The 12,909-nt window shown below is 34.2% G+C and overlaps 1 protein-coding gene across 2 annotated transcripts; it reads left to right on the forward strand.

The window, feature by feature from the left end:
- The first annotated feature begins 217 nt into the window (after positions 1-217).
- On the forward strand, positions 218-12,843 carry LOC128231344 (TLC domain-containing protein 2-like). Of its 2 annotated transcripts, none has more exons than XM_052944028.1 (5): positions 218-271; positions 2,585-2,833; positions 9,880-9,962; positions 10,835-10,917; positions 11,868-12,843. In XM_052944028.1, exons 2-5 carry the CDS (start codon positions 2,598-2,600, stop codon positions 12,309-12,311), a joined length of 846 nt encoding a protein of 281 aa, XP_052799988.1. In that variant the 5' UTR covers positions 218-271; positions 2,585-2,597; the 3' UTR covers positions 12,312-12,843. The 2 variants fall into 2 exon arrangements, with proteins under 2 accessions (XP_052799988.1, XP_052799987.1); XM_052944027.1 differs by having other exon boundaries at positions 219-366.
- The last annotated feature ends 66 nt before the right edge of the window (positions 12,844-12,909 follow it).

The raw sequence follows: 12,909 nt of genomic DNA on the forward strand, positions 1-12,909 counted from the left end.
AAACACTAACCTTTGAACAAAAATTGAACGGGGACCTGATGTTTCTGCCTTTGATGTAATATATTTTAAGTTTTTTTATTGATATGTTGAAACACAATTTAAATTGTAATATTTTCATAAATAAAAAACAAAAAAATAAACTCCCGTAACCACTACATGCTGTCGTGGGGGGAAATGAATTATAATTTGTTGTCTGCAACATCTACGATAGGGTAGAGTCTTTTACAAGTATTACGACGTAAACATTCAATTGTCAAACTATTTCGTTACGGTATTCTTCTTTTTTTGTCCATTTTAACGCGCTTGTGATCATCTTTATGTCGTCAGATTATGCTCCAATGAAAATCCGTCTATTTATTTGATTGGGTAATGTTTTGAATATTGACAAAATTTTGTGTCACACACTTGTAAACACGGGGTCATTATAATTCAATTATACATTTCTTTGAAGTAATTAGGCAATTATCAGTTATGTACATGTACAGTAATGCTGCATTTATTTGCAAACACATTAAAGGCCTAGTTTAAGCCTTCTATAAGTGACCCCCCAACCTCTGTGTATTGATCTTGATCTACTTGCCTTGATCCCTCTTATCAGATCTCCAATCTGAGTGTCCTGCTGTGCAGATTTGGAGGTTTCATTATAATATTGGACCCCAAATAGCCCTAAGCTATTAAACCAATATACAGAAAATTGGCCCCTACTGCGACACCAGTGCAATTAGCAGAAGATGCGCAGCTTGGGATTGTCTAGTCCAAATAATTGTACGTTGACAGATTTTTTTTAGATTTTTGATATGGCAAATCCTTCACGTACAAATTGTTTAGTATCAAAAGTGGGTAGTTGTTCCGATCAGGATTCAGGGTTAAAGCATATAGCATCTATAAAATATCATAAAAACAAGAAATATACCAGATAATGTTATTTTATATTAGTTCCGTACCCACACAAAAAATATCCAACTTATAATTATGAGTTTGACGGCTTTTCTTCATTTCATTCTGTCAAAACATAACGATATATACATGAAGGGCACCTGCAAGGCTTCAGGGCACAGTTTTAAATCGCTCGGAACATTTCGGCCATGGCCGAGTTGTTACGATTGTATAACGAGGTCTATCTCGAAGCTTTGTCGGAGGAGGCCGAGTTATTACGATTGTATCGAGTTGTTCCCCTTCGCATAATTGTTATCTGTGTCAGTCAACTTTCGTTTTATTGGAAAGGTAAACAACTTGTTTTAATGCATTAAATGCTTGTTTAGTGCAAAATAACATTTCACTTACATGGTAAAATATTAATTTAACTCTTTATGATCAATTTCAACCATAAAATACTTCACTTAAAACAATTTCAATATTTTTAAAACACCCCCGTTTTTTGCACATTCCCGTTTAGACGTTATGGATTGGAAGAATCCCGTATAACACGTCTATTATTTTAGACTGGGGGATTGTCATGCCAAACATTCCTTAAACTAGGCCTTTAAGCAATGTTTGACTTGATAATCCCCTGCTATGCATCTCCCATTTATTGCACTGTCACAGTAGGGACCATTTCCAGTATATTTGATTATTGGCTCAAGGCCATTTAGGGCTGACCCTTTTGAAGTAGATAATCTCATTGTTTCACTAATAATATAAACAATATGTATAGCTAATGTATGAATTTATTAATTAAACTGATTGGAAATAAATAATAAACAAATAAGAGTGATAAGTTTTTAAATAGTTATATAACACATATATTTAAATCCATTTTAAATACATGGTCACCATTGTTATATCCAAAATTGTGAAGCATCCTGGTTAAATCATATTAATTCACTGTTATGTATAACATAACTCTAATTCTTATTCAAAGGCATTGACATACAAATATTTTTATCATTTGAAAACAACAACACAAACAACTAAAAGACAAAGTATATTGTCCATTTCTATAATAAAACCTCTATAACTGCACAGCTAGACACTCAGATCATAGATCTGACAAGCAACACATGGCAATTAAGATAAAGATCAATATACAGGAGTTGTGTACTATACACTGGTTTGGGGGAGGGGGGGGGGCACTTATAGAAAGCTTAAACTAGTCCTTTAAGAGTAATTTCTTGTGAAGTCACTGAAAGCGTTAGAAAGTATCCTGACTGTTAAAACTCTGTCTTTAAAGTTGTATTCTTTGAACTTCATTAGTAATGGGATTGAGATAAAACGATAGAAGGCTGCTCATGTGTGGTTGACAATATTACAAAACTGCAATTGTTTGTGCTATATTAGAAATGGGTTTCCCTATCAATGCTGATTATATTTGCTAGAATATTGGTATTATCAATCTTCAATGTTGATTTGATACAGTTTGGTGCCAATCTATGAAAGAGATCCTTAAAATCTATTCATGATTTAAACATGAAAAATGGAAATCAGAAAGATTGGTGCTTAGTGGAATATGTAGCAATTCATATTGGTGAGAATTTCAGCACATTTGTATACCAGCACACTGGTGCTCTGCCACCCTTCTCTCCCCAAAATACCACATTTAGAATTTGTCTGATGAATTGTAAATCTCTTTTCTGTCCTTTTGTAGAAACGTAAAAACGATGGCTGATGATGTTCAACACTATTTTGACCCGCACATGTATAAAGGTTCTGAAAATGTGGAATTAGTAACTGGATATCTAGCAATTAGTGCCGGGCTTCTAACATTCACTCTCATCAACTATGCGGCTATCAAGATTGGGCCAGCCCATTACATGAAGGGCGATATTTGGCGTTGGAGAAATACCCTTGTTTCCTGGATACACGCTGTTCTTGTTGGAACTGGTGTTTTATACTTGTAAGTCAGAGTTTCAATTGATTTATTGAAAAAATAATTAAATTAATTAAAGGGACTAGACAGTAGATGATACAATTGAAAAGAGAAAAAGGAAATTGTAAAAAAAATACATAAAATTGATATCATTGTGTACAACCCAGTGAAACTAACTTACTGATGTATCATACACTTAAAACACATGCATCTGTCGCAGCTTTTGCATAATTTTGCACTTAGCAATTTACTGGGGTTGTCTACCTTGTTAATCCCAATTTACTGGGGTTGTCTACCTTGTTGATCCCAATTTACTGGGGTTGTCTACCTTGTTAATCCCAATTTACTGGGGTTGTCTACCTTGTTGATCCCAATTTACTGGGGTTGTCTACCTTGTTGATCCCAATTTACTGGGGTTGTCTACCTTGTTGATCCCAATTTACTGGGGTTGTCTACCTTGTTGATCCCAATTTACTGGGGTTGTCTACCTTGTTGATCCCAATTTACTGGGGTTGTCTACCTTGTTGATCCCAATTTACTGGGGTTGTCTACCTTGTTGATCCCAATTTACTGGGGTTGTCTACCTTGTTAATCCCAGTTAAAATACTGTTCGTATATATATTTGTACAAACACATAATTTTGACATGCTAAATATAGACTATAAACTGGGAAACCATCATACGTAAACTTTAAACGTGTTAACTCAGCTGAGACAGCGACAAAATATTATTTTAATCATGTAAAATTATGTATTATCAGCCTCATACTAGTTCGTATTGACAATTCTAGGCTTATTTTGGGGAAGTAATGTATTTGCCGATTGTCGGACCATCTGGTGTCTAGCCCCTTTAAGAAAATAAATTACTGTTGATTGCTTGAAATTTGTAATTTCAGTGTTACTTGATAACTAAGTTCCAGGTCACCAGATCTTTGTTGTGTTTTGATATATAATGTAGGTTTGTTATTCATGTGTTTCTTGTTATCACATACCTAATACAAAATGAAGATTTTTGTATCTTGTATGCATGATTCAGTAAATGAGGATAACTATTTTCCTTAACAGTAACACTTTAACAATAATTGCTTTCAATTATTTTAGTTGCAGCTGAAGTGGCCGGAATGTTTTAACAAGAGGTTAAGTTAGATGTAGCTGTTTCAGCACTGAGAGAAAATTAGAATTTTATTGAATTACACCAGCTCCTTTCATTACTAGTTCTTATTACAGGGCTTTTTCTGACCATTTTTGAATAATAAAAGCCTAAACAAATTGGGAAAAATTGCGTTGTAAAATTTACCTATGTGGGAAAAATTTCAGGCCTTTTTTGTCTATTTTGGGATAAATAACATGCACCAATTGAACTTTTTTTTTTAAATTAGTGTATTTAACCATGAATGTCACCCAACAGTGCTGAAAAATGCATTTATAATTGTAAATAAGCAGAGTTCCAGAATAAATTGTTCCAATGCTAAAACTCCACCTCTGCCAAAAGCACAGGCGTTTCTCTCGAAAAAAACCACCCAACCCATATGTAATTCATAGACAATATAGGATAAAAAAAATCGAAAAAAATCAAGAGAAACCCCTGTGGCAGTAAGGGGCAGCCTATACACAAAGCTTTTTGAGACAGCGATTTCATCTCATTTAGGATTTTGCTTTTAAAATTGGGATATATTTTTATATGGCATTGGGAATGGGTCAGACATTCTGACCTGTGAGATGGGCAGGAAAAGGCCTGAATTACTACTATCACCTCTTTTTGCCATCTTTGGTTATTACAATTGATGTAGTTAGGCCTAAAAAACAACAACATTTCTTTTAGGGTACCCAACCCTACCTACGAAATGGGCACCGACCCCACTGTTTTTATAGTCAGTTGGTGAAAAAAACAACCTCTTTTTTTTTAAGTGTGTGTTTTAATATGTAGATTAAAATATTTAATTCTTTTCAAACTTTTCTTTAACACCATTCTCCAGTGATAACAATAATGTTTTTATATAAAGCAGAATAAAAAAATCCTACCTACCCTTCTTGTTTTTTTTTTAAAAGAATGTAACCCTAACCAAACCATTTTTTTTTTGGGGGGGGGGAGCTTTGTTTGTATAGCACTTAAAGCTGCACTCTCACAGATTGAACGTTTTGACAACCTTTTTTATTTTTTGTCTTGGAACGAGCCATGGAAACCGGTTATATAAGACTGGTGACAAAAAATCAGATCGCATATTTTTATATTTAAGTTCAAAAATTGATGTTTTATGCATTTTTCTTAAACTGTTAGAAATGGTTTAAGCCATAAAACATTAATATTCGAACGGTAATATGAAAATCTATGATCTGATTTTTTGTCAGCAATCTTATATCATTGGTTTGCAGATATTTGCGCAAAAATTTGCTCATCCCGAGACAAAAAAAAAAAAAAGTTGTAAAAATTGTATATCTGTGAAAGTGCAGCTTTAAGTAATTCAACTAGATATTCTTATGAAGCAGCTTAACTTGAGCCTGTCTTATTTCTTTACTTCCTTATTTAAAGGGCCTCGCCTACAGATTTGATGTTGGCAAAACAATTTTTTAAGTTGTTGAAGTTTACTTTACTTCTTTGAACACAGACCAAACAGCCAATGGCAGATACCCAGTTGAACAGAATTTTGTATATTCCGCCTCAAGTCATTCAATTTCAATGAATGAATCATTCATTCAATACTTTTATTTAAGCTATTTGCCAAGGTACAATATAATGCATTTCTTTCACAATTTTGAATAACTATTAATTAACAGAAGAACTCTAATTTGTTCACATGCTTCTCAAATTAATGTTTTCGATGTCAGACTGTATTATAGAACATGAATGAAGCCCTATAAGGGTTGGAAGAGGGGTTTGGGGAGGGGGAGGTTGTTTCATATTTACAGTTAACATCATGTAGATGTCATAGTGGTTACCGTGGCTAAAAATCAAAATCATAAAATAAAAAACAACAACATGGAAACAGGTGTGTAACAATATAGAGGAATTTTTACCCAAGACCTGTATTTATAACATCTGCGCCAAATAGCGCGAAATTTATCTACCGTATAAATTATTTATAAATGTTGCAATGATTAATCCTAGATAGAATGTCAGTGTCTTTCAACTTTGTGATATAGTCTAGTTACTAGAACTTTTGACATTTTGTGATAAGCAGGTCACTTTTGTGGGCGAAGTAAAAGCTTGTATTTTCTTCTTTTTCTTTTAATGTCATTGCAAAAAAGCCCTTTTCTCCTAATGCTTGACAATGATAATGTTTGAAACGTTTTCTAAGTCAGTAAGCCTGATTTCTTTTCTTCGTTACTTGGTTCCAACAACCCTATTAAAGCTGCATTCCTACAGATTTACCGTTTTTACAACTTTTTTGTTTTTTTGTCTTGGAAAGAACTAATACTAACGGTTTAAGAAAAATGCTTAAAACATCAATTTTTTAACTTAAATATAAAAATCTGAGATCTAATTTTTTGTCAGCAGCCTTATATAACTGGTTTCCATGCATTTAAAGACTATTTTATTAAAAAAAGGAGAAAAATTTCATTCTTTTGTGCTCATCCATGCTGAAAATCAGTCTGATATACCCAGTAATGGTTTTTATTCTATGATGTTAACTTATATACTGTTATAAAAGAACTTTCTCTTTAACTTCAACAAATCGAAATGTAAACTGGCACAAGTTGATTTTTTCGCCCTTCTTCTGGTCACATGGTTTCCCAAATCCTTTCAAAGGACTGTTCATCACATGGTTTTCCCAAATCCTTTCAAGGCACTGTTCATCACATGGTTTTCCCAAATCCTTTCAAAGCACTGTTCATCTCATGTTTTTCCCAAATCCTTTCAAGGCACTGTTCATGGCATGGTTTTCCCAAATCCTTTCAAGGCACTGTTCATCACATGGTTTTTCCAAAATCCTTTCAAGGCACTGTTCATCACATGGTTTTTCCAAATCCTTTCAAAGCACTGTTCATCACATGGTTTCCCAAATCCTTTCAAAGGACTGTTCATCACATGGTTTTCCCAAATCCTTTCAAAGCACTGTTCATCACATGGTTTTCTCACATGGTTTTCCCAAATCCTTTCAAGGCACTGTTCATCACATGGTTTTCCCAAATCCTTTCAAAGCACTGTTCATCACATGGTTTCCCAAATCCTTTCAAAGCACTGTTCATCACATGGTTTTTCCAAAATCCTTTCAAAGCACTGTTCATCACATGGTTTTCCCAAATCCTTTCAAGGCACTGTTCATGGCATGGTTTTCCCAAATCCTTTCAAAGGACTGTTCATCACATGGTTTTCCCAAATCCTTTCAAAGCACTGTTCATCACATGGTTTTCCTAAATCCTTTCAAGGCACTGTTCATCACATCAAAGGACTGTTCATCACATGGTTTTCCCAAATCCTTTCAAGGCACTGTTCATCACATGGTTTTCCCAAATCCTTTCAAAGCACTGTTCATCTCATGTTTTTCCCAAATCCTTTCAAGGCACTGTTCATGGCATGGTTTTCCCAAATCCTTTCAAGGCACTGTTCATCACATGGTTTTTCCAAAATCCTTTCAAGGCACTGTTCATCACATGGTTTTTCCAAATCCTTTCAAAGCACTGTTCATCACATGGTTTCCCAAATCCTTTCAAAGGACTGTTCATCACATGGTTTTCCCAAATCCTTTCAAAGCACTGTTCATCACATGGTTTTCTCACATGGTTTTCCCAAATCCTTTCAAGGCACTGTTCATCACATGGTTTTCCCAAATCCTTTCAAAGCACTGTTCATCACATGGTTTCCCAAATCCTTTCAAAGCACTGTTCATCACATGGTTTTTCCAAAATCCTTTCAAAGCACTGTTCATCACATGGTTTTCCCAAATCCTTTCAAGGCACTGTTCATGGCATGGTTTTCCCAAATCCTTTCAAAGGACTGTTCATCACATGGTTTTCCCAAATCCTTTCAAAGCACTGTTCATCACATGGTTTTCCCAAATCCTTTCAAGGCACTGTTCATCACATGGTTTTCCCAAATCCTTTCAAAGCACTGTTCATCACATGGTTTCCCAAATCCATTCAAAGCACTGTTCATGGCATGGTTTTCCCAAATCCTTTCAAAGCACTGTTCATCACATGGTTTTCCCAAATCCTTTCAAGGCACTGTTCATGGCATGGTTTTCCCAAATCCTTTCAAAGCACTGTTCATCACATGGTGTTTCCAAAATCCTTTCAAGGCACTGTTCATCACATGGTTTTCCAAAATCCTTTCAAGGCACTGTTCATCACATGGTTTTTCCAAATCCTTTCAAAGCACTGTTCATCACATGGTTTTCCCAAATCCTTTCAAAGCACTGTTCATCACATGGTTTTTCCAAAATCCTTTCAAAGCACTCTTCATCACATGGTTTTCCCAAATCCTTTCAAAGCACTGTTCATCACATGGTTTTTCCAAAATCCTTTCAAAGCACTGTTCATCACATGGTTTTCCCAAATCCTTTCAAGGCACTGTTCATGGCATGGTTTTCCCAAATCCTTTCAAAGCACTGTTCATCACATGGTTTTTCCAAAATCCTTTCAAAGCACTGTTCATCACATGGTTTTCCCAAATCCATTCAAAGCACTTTTCATCACATGGTTTTTCCAAAATCCTTTCAAGGCACTGTTCATCTCATGGTTTTCCCAAATCCTTTCAAAGCACTGTTCATCTCATGGTTTTTCCAAATCCATTCAAGGCACTGTTCATCACATGATTTCCAAAATTCTTAAACACTTTGAAATGCTAACAAACTACTATTTTCTGAATACAAAAATATCATTACAAACCTTTTTCCTTGTTCTATATACCAATCTACTCAGTATCATGTCCCGCTTAAGGCGTATAATCAGAAAGTCATTCGTTAGTACATGCAGCTAATGTTTCTTAGTCTTACTTAAGCAGCCTTATTTGGACGTTTAATACCTTCAGAACAGAAATTATTATTAATTACTTTTCGCATATATATATAATTACACACTTTTGAAAAGAGTTTGTCCGCATCATGTTCATGTATATAATTTGTTTACTTTTGTTTACATGTAAGAAAACATGTTTTATATTCCAGTGAACTTATTGGTTATTGATTATTACTATATCTGATAGTTTGACTCTATATTTGATGGAATATCATATCCAAGATACACATGTATTAAATTGTTGTGATCATTATGTTGGTTGATTTATTAATGTTAATTTGGACGCGAGATTTTGTGTCTTCGGACATAATTTTCTTTTCCTTTTTTGAAATATATATTTATGTGCTTAAAATTGTAGGGATCAATCTGGAAAATTTCATGCAAATTTCTTTACATTTAGAAAAGATATGAGTAAATAAGTATGGTAGGCAGATGATGATGATGATGATTATGATGATGATGATGATGATGGTGGTGATGATGGTGATGATGATGTGATTATGATGATGATGATGATGGTGATGGTGGTGATGATGATGATGGTGATGATGATGATGATGATGATGATGATGATGATGATGATGATGATGATGATGATGATGATGATGATGATGATGATGATGATGATGATGATGATGGTGGTGATGATGATGATGGTGATGATGATGATGATGATGATGACCCAAAATCTTGCATTGCAGCCAATTTATTGTCTAAACACTTTTAACAATTTTGTCCAAAGGCCCAAAATCTTGCATTGCGGCTGATGCATTCACTTCTAATTTCTTGAACCTTATTTGAAATATTGCAGTGGACAGCTAAATGTTTTTTCAGTTATTTTCCATTTATCAATATTGCACACACTTTTAATTTAATGGAATGTATTTTGCACTTATTATAAATCAATAATTAACAATGATGTCTCAAACTGTTGAACAGTCATACGACATTACCAATTTCATCTTACTAAATGGAATATTTCTGAAAGATTTGCCTATTAAATTAAGAAATTCTTTTTGACCACATGTGACTGACATATTTATTAAAACTAAAGAGTCATGCATTTATTAATATTCATAATGTTCTGTACTAATCAGTTTAAATATGATTTCATTGCAGTCTGTGGATTGAGTCAGTCTTCGGCGTTGACCTGGTTTTGTTTTGTGAACCGGGAATGTACATGCTGGTTGCCTTTTCTCTCGGTACTTAGCAAGTATTTGTGCTGAAAGGGTACTTTTTCAGTTTTATCTAAAGGAGCATTCTGTTAAGTATCTGAAAGTTTTAAATTGATAAAATAAAATCTACGAAATATTGGTATGTTTTAATAAGGATTATTGACTCCACTTTTTGCAAATTAACGTACCAAAACATCATGTCAATTAGTTTAAACAAAGCATGACTGCAATGCCGTTTTGCATCTAAGAGACTGTCATTCTCTACTGCCTTTACCGGATCCAAGCAGTCAGTTTAAACTCTTCAAAGAGATTTTTGTCCTCGCGTTTTTCTTTCTAATTTAATTCAAAGCTAAGATTTAATCGTCTGGTCGCTGACAAACTTTCATTATGCCTCATGACGTAATGAGTCCAACTCTCTAGTAGAAAGTAACATGTGTATTGTAAAAGAATAGGACAAATCGACGGCATTGGCAATTGGTGTTTCTTTGATGTGTTGAGTCAATTAACAGGCTGTAGTTGTTGCCCTTAATTCAAATTTATTTCACATGGTAGTTTTGGGCTGAGCAAAAGACAGGATCATTCAATGCTTTAAAACCTTGCAATGCCAAGTTAATTTGCTAACAGTAGTGTCAATCTTCTGATAATTTGTGGCTGATTTAACTTCCTATAAATGTGATTTATTAAAGGACATTCTCAACTCTAACCAGTTTTAATAACTTCTTGTAGTAGCTTCAAACTTGGTATGCACTTTGTTCATGATCAATACATGACCCCTCAGTATTGGGGCTGAGTAGGTCAAAGGTGAAGGTCATTGTAATGTTTACTAGAAGGTGCTCTTGACATGCCATACATCTGTTTTTGCCAGAATGTAGTTATATTTAAACTAATTTCTGTTTCAGGTTATTTTCTACATGACTTTGCAGATCATCTGGTGAACAACAAGCTTTTCAGCAATTATGAAGTGATCATTCATCATATCGGGGTAAGTTTCAATTTATGTCTTCAAAGAAATAAGTTGAGCTATTTCTTAGCCGAGATGTCAATTATGTCAGCAAAGTGAGCATTTCAAATCTTTAACCTAGCCAGACACATTTTTTTTATATGATTATATGAATAAATCTGCAATAATAATACTAGACATAATTATATAGTGATAGTCCTAGGTGCTATGTTATCAATGATTGTCGATTAAGGTTTGAAAATTTTGGGTGAATACTAGGCGAGTGTCAGAACCTATATGAAGGTTAAAAACTTTTAATTTGCTAATCTATATGGACTTAAGTGTAAAACAACTAGAAGAAAATGTAAAAATTGATCGTATCATTCACTTTTGAATAGGATGACCCAATTATGTCATCATTGGCAAGCATTGTACTTTCCCCTTACACATACCATGGGAAAATTTACTGACAAAATCTTTCAATAAATATGTATGACTTAAGGTAGGGAAGACAACTCTTTATTCCACTGAAATCTCAAGTCACAATCAAATACTCTTCAATAACCCTGTATTGTCAGTTGTCTCCAAAAGCGAGAGGGCTAAGTGGCTGTTGTAAATTTTGGAGTGATCTGGCGCACCAAATTTGATTCGAGCTTTTGGCAGAATCCTTTTTTGAAGGGAAAATATTAGTATGAGTGACTGTGTATATTTCCGCATTGGGTCCTTGCGAATCTAATGAAACTGCCTCATTAACAATTTCTGATTACAAGATTTTCCTAGCCTAGCCAAATCACGATGGTACACATTGAAGTATAGCGCAGAAGTACAATTGTAGGAGGGGGGTATCTGATGATTCATTTTGTAAATAGTGAATAATTGTGAAAACTTTTTCCTTGACTGATACTGCCATCTATGTTTAAGACTCTTAAATAGGCGTTAACCGTTGTTTTGTTACTATGTTACCAGTATTTCATTGTTTCTCTTTCCCACAGGTAATATGGTCGTTTTGGTACAATGTCCACTACCAAATGTACATCCCCTACACCATCATCGCGTTGATGGTGGAAGTCAACTCCGTGTTCCTGCATGCACGAAAGCTCATGCAGTTAAATCAGTGGTCGTTCAACCATTGGCTGTACAAGTTCGTGATTGTTCTAAACTTGATCACTTTTGTCGGATTTCGTCTCTATGGAGTGTACTTGGTTGGAAAATATGTGTATATCATTTGGGACAAATTTACTGTAGTTTACCAAGTCTTCATTGTCATTACTATGGGAGTGATGTATTTAATAAATCCGATATTATTTTGGAGGCTTGTGAAAAATGACGTTATTAGAAATTTAAGAAGCTCAACTATGAAATCTCAGCAGATTGGACACGTGTTAAATAATAACGCGAAGAAAGATTTAAATGATGAATCATCACACACGCATTAAAAATAAAGAATGTTTTTCAGCTATTGACAATGGTTTTTCAGCTATTGACAATGGACATATGGTGGACAGTATTATGAAGAAAGTTTGTGGTGAATCATACAAATAAAAGTGTCTGGGAATTTTAAAAGCTCAACTGCGAAAACTCAACTGAACAGACATGTGTTAAATAATAATGCGAAGAAAGTTTTTAATGATCAATCACATAGGCATAAAAAAAATGTCCAAAAATTTACTGGTAACTGTTTACAATGAAATGCGAAAAATGGATTCATTGTGAACACTAACGCACAGAATGTTTGTAACGATGATTAAAGATATTAATAAAAAATCTCTAGGATTTTGAAAAGCTCAATAGAATGGACATGTGTCCAATAACACACAAAGAAAGTATTCAATGATGAATCACATACTCATCGGATAAAAAATTTACTGGTAGCTGTTTACAATGAAATGGGAAGAATGGATTTGTGGTGAACACTTACACATAGAAAGTTTTTTTATGGTGATAAATAAAATTAAAAAAAAAAAAAAAGCTCAAAGAATTTGAAAAGTTCCACTGCGATGAGTTAAATAATAACACGAAGAAATGGGGATTCAC

This window comes from Mya arenaria, chromosome 4, assembly GCF_026914265.1.
Source record: "Mya arenaria isolate MELC-2E11 chromosome 4, ASM2691426v1".
In the NCBI taxonomy this organism is placed as follows: Eukaryota; Metazoa; Mollusca; class Bivalvia; order Myida; family Myidae; genus Mya; species Mya arenaria.

What these genes read in the sequence shown, in the direction of transcription:
- LOC128231344 (XM_052944028.1), top strand. Translation starts at nt 2,598, where the DNA reads ATGGCTGATGATGTTCAACACTATTTTGACCCGCACATGTATAAAGGT. An exon ending in GCTGGTTGCCTTTTCTCTCG is followed by an intron (nt 9,963 to 10,834) that starts GTACTTAGCAAG and finishes TTTCTGTTTCAG; the next exon opens with GTTATTTTCTACATGACTTT. An exon ending in TGATCATTCATCATATCGGG is followed by an intron (nt 10,918 to 11,867) that starts GTAAGTTTCAAT and finishes TCTTTCCCACAG; the next exon opens with GTAATATGGTCGTTTTGGTA.